This window comes from Theropithecus gelada, chromosome 1 (assembly GCF_003255815.1).
Source record: "Theropithecus gelada isolate Dixy chromosome 1, Tgel_1.0, whole genome shotgun sequence".
Taxonomy (NCBI): Eukaryota; Metazoa; Chordata; class Mammalia; order Primates; family Cercopithecidae; genus Theropithecus; species Theropithecus gelada.
In genome coordinates, this window is record NC_037668.1 from 20,381,854 (window position 1) to 20,401,690 (window position 19,837).

Consider the following 19,837-nt stretch of genomic DNA (forward strand, 5'->3'; position numbering starts at 1 on the left):
ATATATATATATATATACACACACACACACACACACACACACACACACACAAAATTAGCCGTGCGTGGTGGCGGGCGCCTGTAGTCCCAGCTACTCGGGAGGCTGAGGCAGGAAAATGGCATGAACCCGGGAGGCGGAGCTTGCAGTGAGCCGAGATCGCGCCACTGCACTCCAGCCTGGGTGACAGAGCGAGACTCCGCCTCAAAAATCAAAAAGAATGAATTCAGGCCCTTACCATTCAAAATGTAGTCCACAGAGCAGTGGGATCACCATCACATGGGAAATAGCTAAATGCAGATCTCAGGCCCCACCCAAACCTACTGAATCAATCTGCATATGAGAAGATCCCCAGATTATTACTGGAAAAAAGTTTAAGATGCACGTTTGGGCCAAAGGCAACTGAAATGGGGGTAAGCTCGGATGATGTGAGGATCCAGAGTAAACATGTAAGGCACTCCCTATTCGCTGCCTCGTTTGCACCTACAAGACCAGTAACTGGGAAAGGTGTCATTTGAACTAAGCACCATCTGGAGCTAGGTGGAGGAAGAGGGTTTTGGGACTCTTTCTTGTCAAAGAGGTTTAGTTTTGTCTGTTATACTAGAGATAAATTAAGGTTCCACACACCAAAAGCTCACCTACTCCAGGGTCTTCATACCCGACAGACAATGGTGATAATCTTTCTCCGTGTCCCTCCAACTTCTGCTACAAAGTAAGATCCTTGCTCACTCCAGTAAAAGCCCTTAGCCTAGTGTTAGAGTCACAGTGAATGAAAATAGCTTAAACCATGGCTAACTGACCCATTAAATAAAACAAAGCAACATATGCATAACAATAATTTGAATCCAGCACCAGAAACACCCCTAGGACCTTACATCACCTCCAACCACTGCTCCTTTCGCGCCCTAAACGCCTGAGGTCCCGCCCCCGACCGTGGGCTAAGGTCCGGCCCCCGTATTTCCGGGCGAGGGGTGGCCACGTGATTGTCGCCTATAACAATCAGGCCCTGCTCTCACCCACTGGCTAAAACCTGAGAGCGACAGTTGAATACACCAATGGGACCCTGGAAGAGTCTAAGCGACAGCCAAAATCACCACTCAATGTCAGCTAAGTGTGAATAAGGCGGGACTTTAAGTACGGAAGCTGCCCCGGGACATGAGGAAAGGAACAAGGGAAAGACCCGGTGAAGGGGCAGAACAGGCAGGTGAGAGCCTAGGAGCCCTCAGTAATCTGAAGCTTGGTGGGGACAAGGGATTCAGGGCTAGAAAGGGTGCAGAAGCCTGAAGTAGAAAGAGACGGGATTTTGGTCCGGGGTGGAGAGAGCGAATGCATTGAAAAGGGCCAAGGCCCAGGATAACGTAGACATTTAAAGGGGCAGATGCCCCGAAGAGACATTCAAAAGGATACAGATGTCCAAGATAGAGCAGACACTTGAGGAGACCAGCTCAGCAAACGGAAGACACTTAAAGCGGTAGGTTCTCAAGAGAGAAGGAGTTTTTAAGACTACAGTTAAGCTTAGAAGACATTTAAAAGGGCATGGGTTGGGATTGGGGAACACGTTTATTAAAGAAGCAGGAATAAAGGAGTCGCTTGTCAAGGATCTGGTTAGAGAAGACTAGGGTCTTCCTCTAAGGAGGAACGTGCACGCCTGCTCTCCCCCATTGTCCTTTCTGGCTTCTCCAGGTTCCCTCGACCCAGGATCCCCTGTTCCCAGGCTATGGCCCCCAGTGCCCTGTAGACCTGGCGGGCCGCCTGTGCTTGCGACCCCTATTTGGGGGTCTGGGTGGCTACTGGAGGGCCTTGCAGAGGGGCAGAGAAGGCAGGACCATGACATCTAGGGCCTCTGAACTTTCCCCGGGGCGCAGCGTGACGGCTGGCATCATCATTGTTGGAGATGAGATCCTTAAGGTGTGTCTGGGACAGAAAAGGGGGGAGGGCGCCGCGTTCTCTTGTCCTTAAGGGCCTGCTGCACATCCCTCCATGGAGGGAAATGAGACAGGGTGGGAGCCTCCTTGCTTAGTAGGATCCTGGAGTGGATCCAGCATACTGAAGGAAAATTAACCCTCATTCTTTGAATTACTCTACTGAAAAACTTGTAGCAACGTCCCTACAATTTTTCAACCTGAGAGCTGATTGAAGAAAAATAAAAAGGTCGCCGGGCGCGGTGGCTCAAGCCTGTAATCCCAGCACTTTGGGAGGCTGAGACGGGCGGATCACAAGGTCAGGAGATCGAGACCATCCTGGCTAACACGGTGAAACCCCGTCTCTACTAAAAAATACAAAAAACTAGCCGGGCGAGGTGGCGGGCGCCTGTGGTCCCAGCTACTCCGGAGGCTGAGGCAACAGAGCCAGACTCAGTCTCAAAAAAAATAAAATAAAATAAAAATAAAAATAAAAAAGAAAAATAAAAAGGTCATTGCAATTTACCAAGCAGTATGGTAGAGGGCAGAGGGGCTACACAACAATGACAGGAAGCCCCTTGAGTAGAGGAGGTACAGGTGTATGTATTGTATATTTAAGAGTTTTACTCAGCCTTTTTGGAAATGACTCAAGGATGACAAGGTTTTTTTTATTTTTGAGACAGGATTTTGCTCTGTCAGCTAGGCTGGAATGCAGTGGCACAGTCACAGCTCACTGTGTCCAGGTTCAAGCAGTCCTCCTGCCTCAGCCTCTGAAGTTGCTGTGACTACAGGTGTTAGCTACCACACCTGGCTAATTTATTTTTATTTTTTTGCAAAAACAGGGTCTCACTGTGTTGCCCAGGCTGGTCTCAAATTCCTGGGCTCAAGTGATCCTCCCACACCTCGTCCTCCCAAAGTGCTGGGATTATAGGCATGAACCGCCGAGCTTGGCCAAATGTCAAGTTTTAATAGTAATCTTTTTTAATATTCTTTGTAAATTTGTCTTTTTTTTTTTTTTTTTTTTTTAAGATAGCGTCTCACTCTGTTGCCCAGGCTGGAGTGCACTGGTGGAATCTCAGCTGACTGCACCTCTACCTCTCGTGTTCAAGCAGTTCTCATGCCTCAGCCACCCGAGTAGTTGGGATGACAGGCATGAGCTATCACTCAGCCTTAATAGACCCTTTTTTTTTTTTTTTTTTTTTAATTTTTGGTAGGGATGGACAGGGTTTCGCCATGGCTGGTCTTGAACTCCTGACCTCAAGTGATCCACCCACCTCAGCCTCCCAAAATGTTGGGATTACAGGCGTGAGCCGCCACACCCAGTCCTGACCCCCTATTTTTATTTTTGTATGTGTGTGTATGTGTGTGAGACAAGAGTTTCGCTCCTGTTGCTGAGGCTGGAGTGCAAATGGTTGCTCACTGCAACCTCTGCCTCCTAGGTTCAAGCAGTTCTCTCACCTCAGCCTCCCAAGTAGCTGAGATTACAGGCACCTGCCACCACGCCTGTCTAATTTTTGTATTTTTAGTAGAGACAGGATTTCACCATTTTGGCCAGGGTGATGACCCTTATATTTTAAGTGCCTACTAGAGTCTGGCAGTGTGCTATACATCACATATATGTGATTTTACTAATCTTCACAACAACCCTACGAAGTTGGCACTTTTTTTCTTTTTTTTTTTTTTTTTTTTTGAGACGGAGTCTCGCTCTGTCGCCCAGGCTGGAGTGCAATGGCCGGATCTCAGCTCACTGCAAGCCCCGCCTCCCGGGTTCACGCCATTCTCCTGCCTCAGCCTCCCAAGTAGCTGGGAGTACAGGCGCCCGCCACCTCGCCCGGCTAATTTTTTTTTTGTATTTTAGTAGAGACGGGGTTTCACTGTGTTAGCCAGGATGGTCTCGATCTCCTGACCTCATGATCCGCCCGTCTCGGCCTCCCAAAGTGCTGGGATTACAGGCTTGAGCCACCGCGCCCGGCCACTTTTTTTCTTTTTTAAAATTTTATTTTTCTGTGTGCGTTTGTTTTATAAACAGGGTTCTCACAATGTTAAACAGGCCAGCCTCAAGCAATTCTCCCACCTCAGCCTCCCAAAGTGATGGGTTTACAGGCATAAGCCATCTTGCCCAGCCTTTTTTTTTTTTTTTTTTTTTTGAGACCAAATCTCACTGTCACCCAGGCTAGAGCTAATTTTTTGTATTTTTGTGTAGAGACAGGGTTTCACCATGTTGCCCAGGCTGGTCTCGAACTCCTAGGCTCAAGCAGTCCTCCCACCTCAGCCTCCCAAAATGCTGGGATTACAGGCATGAGCCACCACACCTGGTCAGCAAAAAAGCCCAATTAATGATTAAACTGAGGGTCAGAGAGGTTGAGAAACCTGCCCAGGGTTACATACCTAGGAAGTTGTAGAGATGGGATTCCAGCCTAATGCCTGATAATCTCTTACTCCAAAACACAGACCCTTTTTTTTTCTTTGGTGACAGGGTCCCTGTCACCCAGGCTGGAGTACAGTGGCACGATCTCGGCTCACTGCAGTCTCTGCCTCCCAGGCTGAAGCAGTCCACCCACTTCAGCCTCCCAAGTAGCTGGGACTACAGGCATGTGCCACCACGCCCGGCTAGTTTTTATATTTCTTTGTAGAGATGGGGTTTTACCATATTGTGCCAGTTGGTCTTGAACTTCTGAGCTCAAGCAAGCCATCACGCCCGGCCATCAGAACACAAACCCTTAACCATTAAACCCATTGTAGACAATTAGAGGGAGATGGGGCTGGAAAAGAAGATAGGGTGTACGCCACAGACAGCCCCAAATACTCTGCAAAGGAATTTGAACTTTATTCTGTATACATTTGGAAACAACAAATGGCTTTTAAGTCCAAGAGTGATGCAATCACAGTGACGCATTAATAAAGGTTACTGAGGAGACAGAGCAGAGCACTGTGGCTGGAGGCTGGAAGCCTGGCCAGGAAGCTGTTGCCATTGTCCAGGTGAAAGGTGCTAAGGACCTGCTTGGTGGCAGTGGGGACAGAAAGAAGAAAGCAGGCCAGGCGTGGTGGCTCCCACCTGTAATTCCAGCACTTTGGGAGGCTGAGGCGGGAGGATCACTTGAGACCAAGAATTCAACACCAGCCTGGGCAACATGGCAAGACCCCATTTCCACAAAAAAAAATTAAAATGAGCTGAGTGTGGTGGCACGCACCTGTAGTCTCAGCTACTCGGAAGGCTGAGGTGGCCCTTGAGCCCAGGAGGTTGAGGCTGCAGTGAGTTGTGATTGAGCCACTATACTCCAGCCTGGGTGACAGAGACCCAGCTTTAAAAACAAACAAATGGATTTTCCCACTCTTGTGTCCAGTCCAGGCCCCTCAGCAGCCTGAGGTGGTGTCCTTCAAAGAGCAGAGCACTGCATCATCAGGTGGATGCAGCCATCATGTCCAACCCCCTGCCCTTCATCCCTACAGTACTGACGGCCTCATCCTCCCCTTCAACCCCCAGGGACACACTCAGGACACCAACACCTTCTTTCTGTGCCGGACACTGCGCTCCCTAGGGGTCCAGGTTTGCCGAGTCTCAGTTGTACCTGATGAGGTAGCCACCATTGCAGCTGAGGTCACCTCTTTCTCCAACCGCTTCACCCATGTCCTCACAGCAGGGGGCATCGGCCCCACTCATGATGATGTGACCTTTGAGGCAGTGGCACGGGCCTTTGGGGATGAGCTGAAGCCACACCCTGAGCTGGAAGCAGCCACCAAAGCCCTAGGAGGAGAAGGCTGGGAGAAGCTGTCATTGGTGCCCTCCTCTGCCCGCCTGCATTACGGCACAGATCCTCGCACTGGTCATCCCTTCAGATTCCCACTGGTCTCCGTCCGAAATGTCTACCTCTTCCCAGGCATTCCAGAGCTGCTGCAGCGGGTGCTGGAGGGGCTGAAGGGACTGTTCCAAAACCCAGCTGTTCAGTTCCACTCAAAGGAGCTGTATGTGGCTGCTGATGAAGCCTCCATTGCCCCCATTCTGGCTGAGGCCCAGGCCCACTTTGGACGTAGGCTTGGCCTGGGTTCCTACCCTGACTGGGGCAGCAACTACTATCAGGTGAAGCTGACTCTAGACTCAGAGGAAGAAGGACCCCTGGAGGAATGCCTGGCCTACCTGACTGCCCGTTTGCCCCAGGGATCGCTGGTCCCCTACATGCCCAACGCCGTGGAGCAGGCCAGTGAGGCTGTATACAAACTCGCTGAATCAGGTAGGGACCTTATGGAGGAGGGGCAGTATGCCCAAAGCCATTGGTGCCACCCCAGATCTCAGTAATGCAGGGGCTGTTGGGTGCTTCCTGCAAATCTCAGAGAGGGCAGAAGATAGCTTCTGTTAATTCATTATTCTTCCAATAAACGTTGATTGAGTACCTACTTTCATCAGCACTGTGCTAGGTGTTGGGGATATAGCCCAAAAGGATAATGTATGCCCTGCTCTTGTGGACGAGTGTTTTAACAAGAAAGATGGACATTAAACAGGTGATCCTGCATGGGGTGATGAAGGGAGTGATCTCCCACAACAGGGAGATCAGCCTTGCTCTGGGGTCAGAGAAGGCAAAGTGACATAAACTGAGCGATAAGGAGGATTTGGTCTAGTAGGTGGGCAAGAGCCAATAGTATGAATGATGGCCTGCAAGGAAGCAGCGTGGGGTTTAGAGGAATGGAAGGAAGCCCACACCCCATGCCCCCTGCTACGGAGGAATGACACTGAGGCTACCGTGAGGTGTGGCTGGGTGGCAGATGGCAGGTCAGGGGCCAACTCTGCAGGGCCTAGTGAGCAGCATGAAGGAGTTTGGACTTTATCCTCGGACAATTGGGAAGATATAAAGGGTTTAAGCAAGGGCAGCATGCCTTCACTCCCCTTTGATAGCCATATGTGTCCATCTGATGCCCTCTTCCCTGCCTGCTTGGCAGGGTCTTCTCTGGGGGAAAAGGTGGCAGGTGCCCTACAGACCATTGAGACTGCCCTGGCTCAGTACAGCCTCACCCAGCTCTGTGTGGGCTTCAACGGGGGCAAAGACTGCACCGCCCTCCTGCACCTCTTCCATGCAGCTGTGCAGAGGTGAGCCTGCCCCCTGGGAGACAAGACCCCTGATCTGTTTCTCCAGTTCCACATCCCAGAAAGCAAGGGGAGAGGGGGTGTATAGGTGGAGTTCAAGAGGGAGATAGTCTTGGTGACCTCTCAGTTCCATTCTCCCACCATATTGAGCATATGATATGTGCCTGGCCTTGTGTATGGATGTGCAGGCCACTATCCCTGACCACAGGGAGGTCACAGTCCACTGGGGAGATGGAAGATTTACATACCTGAACCAGGGATGCGTGCTTAGATTTGAGAGGTGAAAGGTCAGAGTGGGCTTCCCAGAGGAAGTGGGTCTAATGGACGGAAAGGACAAGGAAAAGGGAGAAGGGGTGGGAGTCTATTCCAGGGGCCAAAGAGAACAGTGAGCTGTTTCAGGAGAGCCATTTCCCTGTCCATGCTGGCAAGCCTGTGGATTCTTCCCCCTCCGCAGGAAATTACCTGATGTTCCAAACCCCCTCCAGATCCTGTATATCCGCAGCATCTCCCCTTTCCCTGAGCTGGAACAATTTCTACAGGATACTATCAAGAGGTACTAGGGGCCTGGAGGTTTGGGCTCCAAGAGAAGCTTGACAGAGCCCACTCCCGACCCCTACTTCTGTTTCTTCCTAAGGTATAATCTGCAGATGTTGGAAGCTGAGGGCAGCATGAAGCAGGCCCTGGGTGAACTGCAGGCACGGCACCCCCAGCTGGAGGCTGTCCTGATGGGCACCCGCCGGACTGACCCCTACTCCTGTAGCCTCTGCCCTTTCAGCCCCACTGACCCAGGCTGGCCTGTGTTCATGCGCATCAACCCACTGCTGGTAATGGGGAAGACGGTTGATCGCCTTCAGTCTCACGTGCCCCATCAGTCACTGCACCCTAGCTCACTTGTAGTAGTGGGGAGGCTAGAGCCTGGAACCTGGATGAAGGGGCCTCATCATCCAAGTGAGGCAGTGCTATCTGTTCATTCATCCTTTTGACTAATATTTATTGAGCCCAAATTCAATAGCAGGCATTGTGCTTCCTACTGTGGACAGAATAGTGACTTAGACCTGTGCTGTCTAATATAGCCACTAATTATTTATTTATACTTAAATTTTAATTAATTAGAATGAAATACTTATGACTAAAAACCACTGAATTATATACTTTAAAAGGATGAATTGACAGCATGTGGATACCTCAATTTTTCAAATTAAGTACAATTAAAAATTCAGTTCTGGCTGGGCGCGTGGCTTATGCCTGTAATCTCCTCAGCACTTTGAGAGTCTGAGGTGGGCGGATCACTTGAGGCCAGGAGTTCGAGACAGCCTGGCCAACATGGTGAAACCCCATCTCTACTAAAAATACAAAAAATTAGCCAGGCGTGGCCAGGTGCGGTGGCTCACACATATAATCCTAGCACTTTGGGAGGCCGAGGCAGGCGGATCACGAGGTCAGGAGATCGAGACCATCTTGGCTAACAGGGTGAAACCCTGTCTCTACTAAAAATAGAAAAAATTAGTTGTGCGTGGTGGCGGGCACCTGTAGTCCCAGCTACTCAGGAAACTGAGGCAGGAGAATGGCGTGAACCTGGGAGGCAGAGCTTGCAGTGAGCTGAGGTCACACCACTGCACTCCAGCCTGGGCAACAGAGCAAGACTCTGTCTCAAAAAAAAAAAAAAAAAAGCCAGGCATGGTGGCATGCACCTGTAGTCCTAGCTACTCGGGAGGCTAAGGCAGGAGAATTGCTTGAACCTAGGAGGCGGAGGTTGCAGTGAGCTGAGATCGCACCACTGCACTCCAGCCTGGGCAACAGAGCAAGGCTGTCTATCTAAAAAAAAAAAAAAAAAAAAAAATGCAGGCCGGGCATAGTGGCTCACACCTGTAATCCCTGCACTTTGGGAGGCTGAGGCAGGTGGATCGCCTGAGGTCAGGAGATCGAGACCAGCCTGACCAAGATGATGAAACCCCGTCTCTACTAAAAATACAAAAATTAGTGGGACATGGTGGCAGGCACCTGTAATCCCAGCTACTTAGGAGGCTGAGGTAGGAGAATCACTTGAGCCTGGGAGGCAGAGATTGCAGTGAGCCTAGATGGCACCACTATACTCTAGCCTAGGCAACAGAGTGAGACTCCGTCCAAAAAAAAATACAGTACTTTAGTATTTGTACTAGCCACATTTCAAATGACCACCATATTAGACAGTAGAGATATAGAACATTTCCATCACCACAGAAAGTTCTGGCCAGGCATAGTGGCTCACACCTGTAATTCCAGCACTTTGGGAGGCCAAGGTGGGCTAATCAATGCCTGTAGTCCCAGCTACTCAGGCTGAGGCAGGAAGATCGCTTGAGCCAGGGAAGTCAAGGCTGCAGTGAGCCATGATCATGCCAGTGCACTCCAGCCTGGGCAACAGAAAAGACCTTGTCTTTAAAAAAAAAAAAAAAAAAATCGGGCGGGGCACAGTGGCTCACGCCTGTAATCCCAGCACTTTGGGAGGCGGATCATGAAGTCAGGAGATCGAGACCATCCTGGCTAACATGGTGAAACCCCATCTCTACTAAAAATACAAAAAATTAACCAGGTGTGGTGGCTGGCGCCTGTAGTCCCAGCTACTCAGGAGGCTGAGGCAGGAGAATGGCATGAACCCGGGAGGCAGAGGTTGCAGTGAGCCGAGATCGCGCCACTGCACCCCAGCCTGGGCGACAGAGCAAAACTCCGTCTCAAAAAATAAATAAATAGACAGACATGGTCTCTGCCTGTCCTCCTGGAGCTCCACCCTTGCAGTGGAGGGTGGTTCAGGAATGGAAAGCAGAGAGTGGAGATGAAGTCCTTATCTTTCTCTTTGCATACATAGAGCAAGCTATACCAGAGAATCAGATAGCAAGCCCTCCTTCAGAGGCCAAGGGAGCAGAAGAGCCATCGATGGGCCCCTTCCCAGGACAGCAGGGGTAGAAGTGGGAGAGGGGAGCATTTGTGACTATTCTATTACTCTGACCTCCCAGGACTGGACCTACAGAGACATCTGGGACTTTCTGCGTCAGCTGTTTGTCCCATACTGTATCCTGTATGACCGAGGGTAAGGGTATTAGGGGAAGGGAATGGGTAAGGGAGTTTTTAGGGTGCTGGAATAGGGAGGGCCAGTAGGATTGCACACCCTACCACATACTTGCCCTCTACCCTCCCTGCTCCAGATACACATCACTGGGGAGTCGGGAGAATACCGTGCGGAACCCGGCTTTGAAGTGCCTGAGCCCAGGAGGACACCCCACATACCGTCCAGCCTACCTACTGGAGAACGAAGAAGAGGAGCGAAACTCCCGCACATGACCTCCCACCCTAGGAGGGAGGGAAGGACACTGTTCTAGGGTATAACCTGGCAATAAACCATGCCTGTCACTGTGCCTGTTGCTCTAGCTGTGTCTTCCTGCTCCAGAGGATGGGAGAAGCAGAATTGGGTCAAATGCTGCCAGCTCTGACTGGCTGTGCTCACTTTAAGGGGCCCAGGGGCAGGGCAGAACAGGCTGGAAAGGAGCTCTCACTGATGGTTCTCAATGTCAGCCTCAGCAGGAGCCCACCAGAGGGCAGAAGCAGGAGTTGTGCCAACCACTGGGAAAAGGGCAATCAGGCAGGGCAATACCCTGGCTGGAAGAGGGGAAGCTGCCTTGGCCTAGTTGTGGAGGATGAAAGATGGAGTGGCCAGGCCCTCCCTCCCACTAACCCCACCCTCCCATCCCTGTCTAGAGGGGCTGACTCAGCCTGTTCCCAGGCCTAGAACCTTCCCTTTGCTAAACCCTGGATCCTTTGTCTCTGTAGTCATGAGGCTGAAGGGGGTGGGGACAGTGTTGATAAAAGGCACTAGAGGCAGCTCCCACACCCTTCCTCAGAACTGCTGCCCACATGCAGCCCCGGACACAGCCCCTAGCCCAAACCCTACCTTTCTTCCTCGGAGGGGCCCCTCAAGACACTGGGCTGCGGGTGCCTGTCATTAAGATGGGCACAGGGTGGGAGGGCTTCCAGCGGACCCTGAAGGAAGTCGCCTACATCCTCCTCTGCTGCTGGTGTATCAAGGAACTGCTGGATTAATGGTGGCAGGGAACTGCCTCCTCTCCCCACCAGCACCATGGCTGGCATCGCTCAGGTGGGCAGGATAGAGTAAACAGGAGGCATAGCTGCAGCTTCTGTGGCAGAGCTTGCCTCAGCTTCTCATTCTCTTTAGCCCCCAGCCCAATTGCCATCAAGACTCCTGGGGCCAGCTGTGCTTGACCAAGGATGGGCCATAAACAATGAGTAAAGAGTGAAGTGTGGATCCTGCTTTGAGCTGTGTCATCTGGCGGACCTGCCTCATCTCTGAGCCTCCTCCATTCCCAACCCCTGCCTCTGGGGAACCTCTGGTGGGCAGGAGCTTGGACTGATCTGGCTAGGACCCCAGTAAGATTGTGGCAAGACCTGGCACTCCTCCAAGCTTGGCACAGTGGGCCCACCAGCTCAGATGGTTGATCTTACTATACTCTCATAGTACCAAGAATGGACTGTCTCCTAAGATAACTGAGAATCACTGAATTATAAATATAATCCACAGGCTTTGAGGCCCAAGATTCTAAATGTCTAAAGGGGAATCAGAAAAAGTCAGCACTAGAAGGGTCTGAGAGCCAGGGTGCAGACCAGGGAGGGAAGGAGCTTGTCCTGAATAGAACCAAGATTGAAAGCCAGGTTCCTGAGTGGGCAGGGTGGAAGACAGTCCAGGTTCCTCTCAATCTGTGGGTAAGGAGGGGACCCAGCTTGAGTAGGGTCTTCATCTGTGAGGCCAAGGGTGTATGGAAACCCAGAGGACCCAGCCCTTTCCCAAATAGAAGACCTGCCCAGGCAGCTTCCTGCTTCTGAGGATCTTGGGGAAAGCACTAAGCTGAGGCTAGTCCCCAGCTCCTGAAGGAAGTGGAACCGCGTGAGCTACAAGAGCTCCCAGCTCACATACAAAGCTACAAGAGAAAGGCACCTGTGTGGCCACATGGGTCCCCCAGGCTTATCATGGCACAGCCCTATCAGGACATAAGCAGCTAGATTGAGCAGAATTGGCTCTTGACTTCCTCTTGGTAGCCACAGCTGGCATTTTCCAGGAGTTGCTCCGGTGGTGGAGGCGCATCAGCCACGTGCGTCATCCTGCTCATGAGGCGCTTATGCTTACTGATGCGCCCACCCACATCCCCCACACCTCAGAGCCAGCCATGGGACTGCTCAGTATTTCCCTGGGATCCCCACCCAGCATTCTCTGTCCCCTCTTAGGGCTCAGTTTTCATCCCCCAGCCCTTTGTCACTTGGGGCACTGGCCTGGAGATTACGGTAGATAGGGCCCTCTTCCTCCCTGCCTGGGACCAGCTCTTCCTCAGCCTTCTTGTTAGTTAACTCTTGTTTTTTTTTGTTTTTTTTTTCTAGGTTCTTTTTGTAAAGGTGATATATGCCCACAGTAAAGAACTTTAGGCCAGGCTGGGTACGATGGCTCACACCTGTAATCCCAGCACTTTGGGAAGCAGAGGCAGGCAGATCACCTGAGGTCAGGAGTTCCAGACCAGCCTGGCCAACATGGTGAAACCGCATCTCTACTAAAAATAATCAGCTGGGCAAGGTGGTGAGTGCCTGTAATCCCAGCTACTTGGGAGGCTGAGGCAGGAGAATCACTTGAACCCGGGAGGCAGAGGTTGCAGTGAGCCAAGATCATGCCACTGCCCTCCAGCCTAGGGGACAAGAGTGAAACTCCATCAAAAAAAAAAAAAAAAAAAAAAAGACAGGGCTGGGTGCGGTGGCTCCCAGCACTTGAGGAGGCTGAGGCGGGTGGATCACTTGAGGTCAGGAGTTTGAGACCAGCCTGGCCAGCATGGTGAAACCCCATCTCTACTAAAAATACCAAAAAAAAAATAAAATAAAATTAGCCAGACGTGAGGGCGCATGCCTGTAGTCCCAGCTACCCGGGAGGCTGAGGCAGGAGAATGACTTGAATCCGGGAGGTGGAGGTTGCAGTGAGCCAAGATTGCACCAGTGCACTCCAGCCTGGGTGACAGAGCAAGACTTCGTCTTAAAAAAAAAAAAAGAACTCTAATAGTTAAAAGTCTCCTGGTCTATCCCCCAGTCCCTTAGTGCTGCCCCTGGAGGCAACCATGGTTACCAGTTTCTTGGAGAACATTCCAGTCTATGCATAGACTGCATCTTCATTCATTCTACAAATATTGAGTTTTTCAGTGTATACTTATATCAGTGTGGGTCTTTGGATACAGCAGTGAACAAAACAGATCCTTGTACTTGTGAAGCTTACATTTTAGGGGGTGGACAGGACAAACTAGAAACATTTTTTAAAGTATGTATATGTTATTAGATGATAGGCACTATAGGAAAAAAAAAAGTGGAAATCGAGCTGGTGTTGGGAATGGGTCATAGAGAGCCTAAGAATTTGAGCTTTTATGCTGAGTGAAATGAGGAACTATTGCAGGATGTTGAGCATGAAATGAGTTTTTTTACTTAAAAGGCTCAAGCTGGCTGCTGTGTTGAGAACAGACTTCAGGGAAGCAAAGGTAGAATACGAGTGACCTATTAGGAGGTAATGGCACAATATAGGCCAGACACGTTGGTGGTCTCAGACCAGGTTTATGGCAAAAGCAGTAGTGAGGGGTGGCTGGATTCTGGATATATTACTCTTCCTAGTTAGTTAACATACTCTCCACATTGTTCTGCACTTTGCTTCTTTTCCTTTGATAAACCTTGGACAGGATTCAGGATTCCATATCAACACATGGAGAACTTGTCCATTCTTTTTTACAGCAGCCTAGTCTCTACAGTACTCCAACTTGAGCTTATTTCTTATCCCTGGCAGGTCAGTGCATCTTTTTTTTTTTTTTTTTTTGGGACAGATTCTTACTCTGGCACCCAGGCTGGAGTTCAATGGTGCAACCTCAGCTCACTGCAACCTCCGTCTCCCGGGTTCAAGTGATTTTCCTATGTCAGCCTCCTGAGTAGCTGGGATTACAGGAGTGCACCACCATGTCCTGCTAATTTCAATTTTTTTTTTTTTTTTTTTGGAGATGGAGTCTCGCTCTGTCACCCAGGCTGGAGTGCAGGGGCACGATCTCAGCTCACTGCAAGCTCCGCCTCCCGGGTTCACGCCATTCTCCTGCCTCAGCCTCCTGAGTAGCTGGGACTACAGGTGCCTGCCCCCACGCCTGGCTAATTTTTTGTATTTTTAGTAGAGATGGGGTTTCACCATGTTAGCCAGGATGGTCTTGATCTCCTGACCTCCTGATCTACCCACCTCGGCCTCCCAGAGTGCTGGGATTACAGGCGTGAGCCACCACGCCCAGCCAATTTCAATATTTTTAGTAGAGACAGGGTTTCACCATGTTGGCCAGGCTGGTCTCGAACTCCTGACTTCAAGTGATCCTCCCACCTTGGCCTCCCAGTATGCTGGGATTACAAGCATAAGCCACCGTGCCCGGCCTCAGTGCATCTCTTTAGGCATCCACAAAATGCAGCTTAGTGCTCTTGGCTGGTCCGTTGAGAGGCTCTTACCTGGTCCCAGTGATGGGAGTAGTCAGAATTTACCTTCCCATGAATCTGGGGCTCCTTCTTCCCCCTCAGAGCCTGTACCCTATTTGGCCAGCTCCAGCCCTTCCTTCCCTGACTCAGGCCCTGGCCTACTGCCTTCTTTTCCTTTCTTAGGCCTCACTCCCCGCAAGCGGGGCAGTGCCTGGAGGTGGATCCTGGAGTCTGAGGTCTGAGCTCAAGGGCCTTTGCCAGGGGAGGGGAAGTCTGGCAGAGACCACTGGGGAAGTGGTGGGTAGAGGAAGGCGGAGTCCAGGGCTGTGGCCTGTGGTGAGATGGCTGATAGAGAGCAGCAGGGGGAGTGAGACTGCCAGTGGCCCAAGGAGAATGTGAGTGGGAAAGAGGGCTTTGACAGTGTAAAGACTGGAGAATAACAGAAACCTCAGATACCATTCAGAGAGCCCTTTTCACAATACAGAGTGCTTTGGGCGCCACGGAAGTCCACTTCAGCAATTATCCCATGTTAACATGAAGGAAATAGGCCCAAGAGGTGAAATGATTCACCCAAGGACATACACAGCACACTGCAGTAAAGGAGTCATTTAGCAAACCCAGATTTTCAGATCACCAACTCACTGCTTCTCCTAATGAGCCTGCCTTCCTCTTCTGAGCTGCTGTTGCATGGAGATGGTGGCCAAAGTGGCCTGGAGGCAGGGCCATGCAAGCAAAAGCATGGAGGGTACCACCACCCCACTCTGCACCCACTCCATGCCACTTCCCACCTCAGCCCTAAGCTCCCTGTTCTCAGCCCATTTGGAGGTTTCAGCCTCAGCCCTTTCACCTAATCCACACAGGCCAAGAGATCTTTCCTGGCCCATGGCTGCCCACTCTGTGGCTGTTCCCCCACAAGTATCTCTCCCCAACTAGGGCAACTCAGGTTTTGAGTGTCCAAACTACTCCCTCAGGAACTCAAGTGGAGTGAGGTGGGAGGGAGGTGAAGGAGACAGGGTACAAGATATTAGGTTGGTGCAAAAGTAATTGCGGTCTTTGCCATTAAAACCTCGCATACCCCTTGGTGCCCTGGTGCCCTCTAATGGTCACAGGGGGTGGGGGAATGGGTGGAGTAGGAATGGAGACAAGAGGGACCAGATGGATGTGACCCCCAAGTACAAGAGCAAGAGGAGAAGCCTGATATCCAGGATTCCCGGCGGATTACATCGGATACAGGACCCTCATTGGCATGCGAGAAACAGGTGGAGAAGAGGGATCACGGCCCAAGGGTCTGAGAAGCGGCAGGCAATAAACTGGATATTACAGCAATAATCTGGCAGTGGGGAGGCGTGGGTGGGTGGGGGTGTCCCACGTTTTCCCAACACCACCAACAGGCCGGCAGAAAGGGGGATGTGGCAATCATTTCACTGACAGAGCCAGAGCGCAGGCCTACCCCCAAAGGCATAGGCTTTTTTTGTTTTGTTTTGTTTTCTGAGACGGAGTTTCGCTCTTGTTGCCCATACTGGAGTGCAATGGCGCGATCTTGGCTCATGGCGACCTCCGCCCCCCCAGGTTCAAGCAATTCTCCTGCTTCAGCCTCCCGAGTAGCTCGGATTACAGGCGTGTGCCACCACGACTGGCTAATTTTTGTATTTTTACTAGAGACGGGGTTTCACCATGTTGGTCAAGCTGGTCTCCAACTCCTGACCTCAGGTGTTCCACCCGTCTCTGCCTCCCGAAGTGCTGAGATTACAGGCGAGAGCCACCGCGCCCGGCATGGGCATAGGCTCTTACTTACATCCTATTTACATCTCTCTTGCATGTGAGTTATTTTCCCCCACCCACTTTCTCAGTTACTCTCAGACTCTAGAGTGTTCGCCAGCCTTGGAGCGTACGCGTTCCTCCAGCCATTCTCCAGCCTCAGTTCCTTTCCATCATTCGCCCTCAGCCTTTCGCCTACCCCAGCTTCAAAGAAGCGACCATACCTCCTAGCTGGCTGGGTTCGAGGAGCCGGGGACCTGCGCCTCCTGGTGGCTGATCGGAGGGAGGCTGAGTGCAGAGGGGTTCTCTCGCCTTCTCTGGGACGTGGAGTTTTGGAAAATGTTCCCCTGAGCTTCCTGAAGCTAAATTTACCTCCCCCGGCTTTGGGGGGCGCAGAGATCCCGGCGGCGATTAGCGCTGCGCGGCAGCCGGCTCCAACCCAGAGGCCCGGAATAGGCGCGGAGTTATAAATAGTGCCACCCGCAGGTGTTGGGGGGAGTCGGCAGGAGGGGGGTACCCCTGGCGGCCACGGCCCCTTCAGGTGGGTTGGGCGGTCGCGGTGGGAGCGCTGGGGGGCGGGGGGCGTGGGGGTCTGCGGTCTGAGCGCCCCCAGCGGTTTCCTGGGCGGCGGGTTTTTCGAGGGAAGCGGAGGCAGTCGAGGATGGGGGGGAGCAGCGGGGAAGAGGTGGGCGCCGGGCGCAGGCTGACACTCCGCTTGCAGCTCAGTTCCCCACATTCCGAAACAGTCCCCCAGACCCACTCACGCAGGACCCCGCCCAGGCAAAGCCTCGCCTATCTCGCCACCTGAAGGCCTCTTTCCCTCAGGTTCCGCAAGCATCTAACTTCTATGCTTCTACCCTTTGGCGCACGTGGCCCAGTCAGTCCGGGCACCTGGCCCTCACTCCGAGTCGCTGTCCCCAGCCCCAGGTATTCAGTCCTCCCACTCGGGGCTTTCATCCCTCTCTTAGGGTAAACACTTCCTTCTCTGAGTATTTCTCCAACTCGTGCTACTCTCCCCAAATATTAAGGTCTAGCTGGTCACCTAAAAATTTAAGTCTTAACATGAGGATCTGGGACGCTCCCCTATCCCCAGGCGGCCCCTGCAGGACCCTCACTTGCCCTCCAGCTCCCAGTTCCAGTCTGGGCCTGGTGGCGGGGCGGGGGCGGCCGGCCCCTGGGGCCTAGCAGGGGCTTCAAGGGAGGGGGCGGGGTCTCCAATCAGCGTTTCTCTACCGACGCTGTTTTGGTCGTTTGGCGTGGTTAGGGGTTGGGGTAAGAGGGAATTTCAAGTAGGGGTTCCCCACTCCGATTTCTGAGTAAGGAGGGGAGCTATTTGCACCAGGAGAAAAAAAGAGACATGGGAGGGCGGGCGTCACTGAGGAACTAACTGAGGGTTCCAGGACTATTGGGAATGAGGTGGGGAGTGGCAATCTAGCCGCAGAAAGATCAGTCATGTTCAGCCAGATGTAGAACGCGACCCTCAGGGGGTAAGTTGAGCGAGACAAGCCTGAGGCACTGGGCACCTTTCGAGTTTCTGTACCCAAAGGCTGGTGCCAGGGAGCCCGCCCTGATATTGCCTCTGGAAGCCCTGGCCCTGCCCTTCCCGAGCCACGTTCCCACCCCCTGTCCCCCGCCCCCTTTCTTTGGCTATCCCCTTTCCTCCCCAAAGCAGCCCCCTCTCCATTTCACTTGTGGCACTGCCGCCTAGCTCCTAGAACAGCCCTTCGCCAGGCCTGCACTACCCGGACGGCTGGAGTAGGACGGGGAAAACCCCGGCCTGGACCCCACCGGCTCCTGGCCCCTCCGGACCAGAATCTGTCCGGCGGGGCTGAGAAGAAAACCCGGAGCAGTGACCGGCCTCGGGACCCAAGGGGGTCAGGGACGCCAGGAAAACCCGGAGCGGATTACTCGAGCCAGAGCGCCCCATGCCTGCAGCTACCTCCTCCTTCCTATAGCCCCCCTAATTCTCCAGTGAGATAATGTCTGGGGTGGGGGGCTGTTTGGTTTGGCCTGAGCCCTCAGGGGCGCCTCACACTTTCCGCCCCTGGCTGGGGCGCAGGGCAGCGGCCCCGAGGCTGAGTCACGGCCCGGCGCGGAGAGGGAGAGAGGGAGAAAGAGGGAGGGAGGGACCTGGACTCCGCCCCTCATGCGCGGGGATCCCGGGTCAGCCCGGGTGAGGGCCAGGGCCCCCCTGGCGCCGCCCATTGTGGTCCAACAGGTTGAGCTGGTGTCCCGAGGAGCCACCTGCTGGAAAGGGAGGGAGGCCCCCTGCGGAGGGGGGTTGGGAGGGGAAAGCGAGTCCGACCCGGTTCGGCCTGGCTTGTCGCGGGGGAGCCAAACCTGGCCCTAGGTAGCCTGATGTGATTCCGTTTGACACTAGTGGGAGGGGCCCTTTGGGGTACGCAGCTCCGCAGGCTCAGTCGGAAACATCCTTCACCCGCTACCTTTCTCAGTTGGGGGGCTCCCAAGTATTTATACCGGTCCTCCCCAAAACCTACACATACCACACATCCCAAAACATCCCGGCACCCCTCGCCACCTGGGTCTCTGAGCGAATCCATGTCAAGATATCCCTCCTCGGTGGAGACTCAGTTTCTCCACTTAGGGAACCCGCGGGATGGAGTTGGGGAGCAAAAGCGTGAGCGCGCCCCCTCCCCCTTCGCAGACTGGGCCCCTCCCCTCCGACAATGCCAAGGCCGCAGCGGGCACTGGCGACAACACAGAGGCTGCTTGCCCGGGGCGCCCTTCCCTCCCCGCGGGGCACCGTCACGCGTGGGGAGGGACGCAGGGCGCCCGCAGGCTCAACTCCCCGGCTCCCTCCGAGAGGGGGTGGGGCGTAGGGGCCGGAGCTGAAGGCCTGGTGGCTCCCCCTCCCCCTCCCTTGTAGGTCCCTGACCTGATTATAGCCCCTCACGGGACCCCCTCCCTCAAGACCCTAAGTCCCCAATTCACTCCCACCCAGCCTATCCCTAACCTCTCATACCCTTCCCTCCTGAGGTCCTGACCCTGCAGAAGCCCCTCTCGGAGGAGAGGGAGCCCCTGTAGGGGGTGCTTGGTTCCCTGGCCGCTGCGGACACTGCCCCCTCCCCCCTCCTCTCCAGGTTCCAGGCCAGCCCCTCGGCTCCGCCCCCTCCCTGGACGAAAGCAAGGCGAGACCCACTGGAGATGAGCGGGTATTCAGGCCAATGGGCGGACAGGGCGGTGGCGTGCAGGGGGCGGGCAGAGCAGCGGGAAAGGGCTGGATGGGGGCCTGGGGCGGAGTTTGAGTTAAGGTGGACTGGGAGAGATAGGGGCAGGAGAAACGGGGGGAGAGAGGGACCGCGGCAGGTGAAGGGAGACAGAGAGAAGGAAAGAAGGAGGGAAAGGAGGAGGGTGGAAAAGGCTAGGAGAGCTAAGTAAGAGTTTGGAGGAAGGGGGCAAAAAAGGAGAGAGGGACCCATCTGCGCTCTGCAGGGACTGGCTGGACGAAGGGGTTGAAGTTTATGTCCTTATTGGGCGGAGGGAGGGGGACCTGGGGGGGCGGGTGAAAAACCAGGAAGTGACAGAGGGTGTTGCTAAGTGTTGGGGGGGGAGTTTGGGGGGTGGCAGGGGCGGGGGG

General features: G+C 53.3%; 2 protein-coding genes across 4 annotated transcripts; both read left to right on the forward strand.

Annotated features, from left to right (window-relative positions):
* The first annotated feature begins 988 nt into the window (after positions 1–988).
* FLAD1 (flavin adenine dinucleotide synthetase 1) lies at positions 989–10,364 on the forward strand. 3 transcript variants are annotated; one of them, XM_025399147.1, is made up of 8 exons: positions 989–1,201; positions 1,681–1,905; positions 5,383–6,127; positions 6,831–6,978; positions 7,430–7,528; positions 7,610–7,799; positions 9,966–10,039; positions 10,155–10,364. In XM_025399147.1, the coding sequence occupies exons 2-8, from the start codon at positions 1,825–1,827 to the stop codon at positions 10,288–10,290; spliced, it is 1,473 nt and encodes a 490-aa protein (XP_025254932.1). In that variant the 5' UTR covers positions 989–1,201; positions 1,681–1,824; the 3' UTR covers positions 10,291–10,364. The 3 variants fall into 3 exon arrangements, with proteins under 3 accessions (XP_025254932.1, XP_025255734.1, XP_025256521.1); XM_025399949.1 differs by having other exon boundaries at positions 1,142–1,468; XM_025400736.1 differs by having other exon boundaries at positions 1,177–1,197.
* A 496-nt stretch (positions 10,365–10,860) lies between these two features.
* LENEP (lens epithelial protein) lies at positions 10,861–11,560 on the forward strand. The gene is made up of 2 exons (XM_025355681.1): positions 10,861–11,101; positions 11,180–11,560. Exon 1 carries the CDS (start codon positions 10,861–10,863, stop codon positions 11,044–11,046), a length of 186 nt encoding a protein of 61 aa, XP_025211466.1. The 3' UTR covers positions 11,047–11,101; positions 11,180–11,560.
* The last annotated feature ends 8,277 nt before the right edge of the window (positions 11,561–19,837 follow it).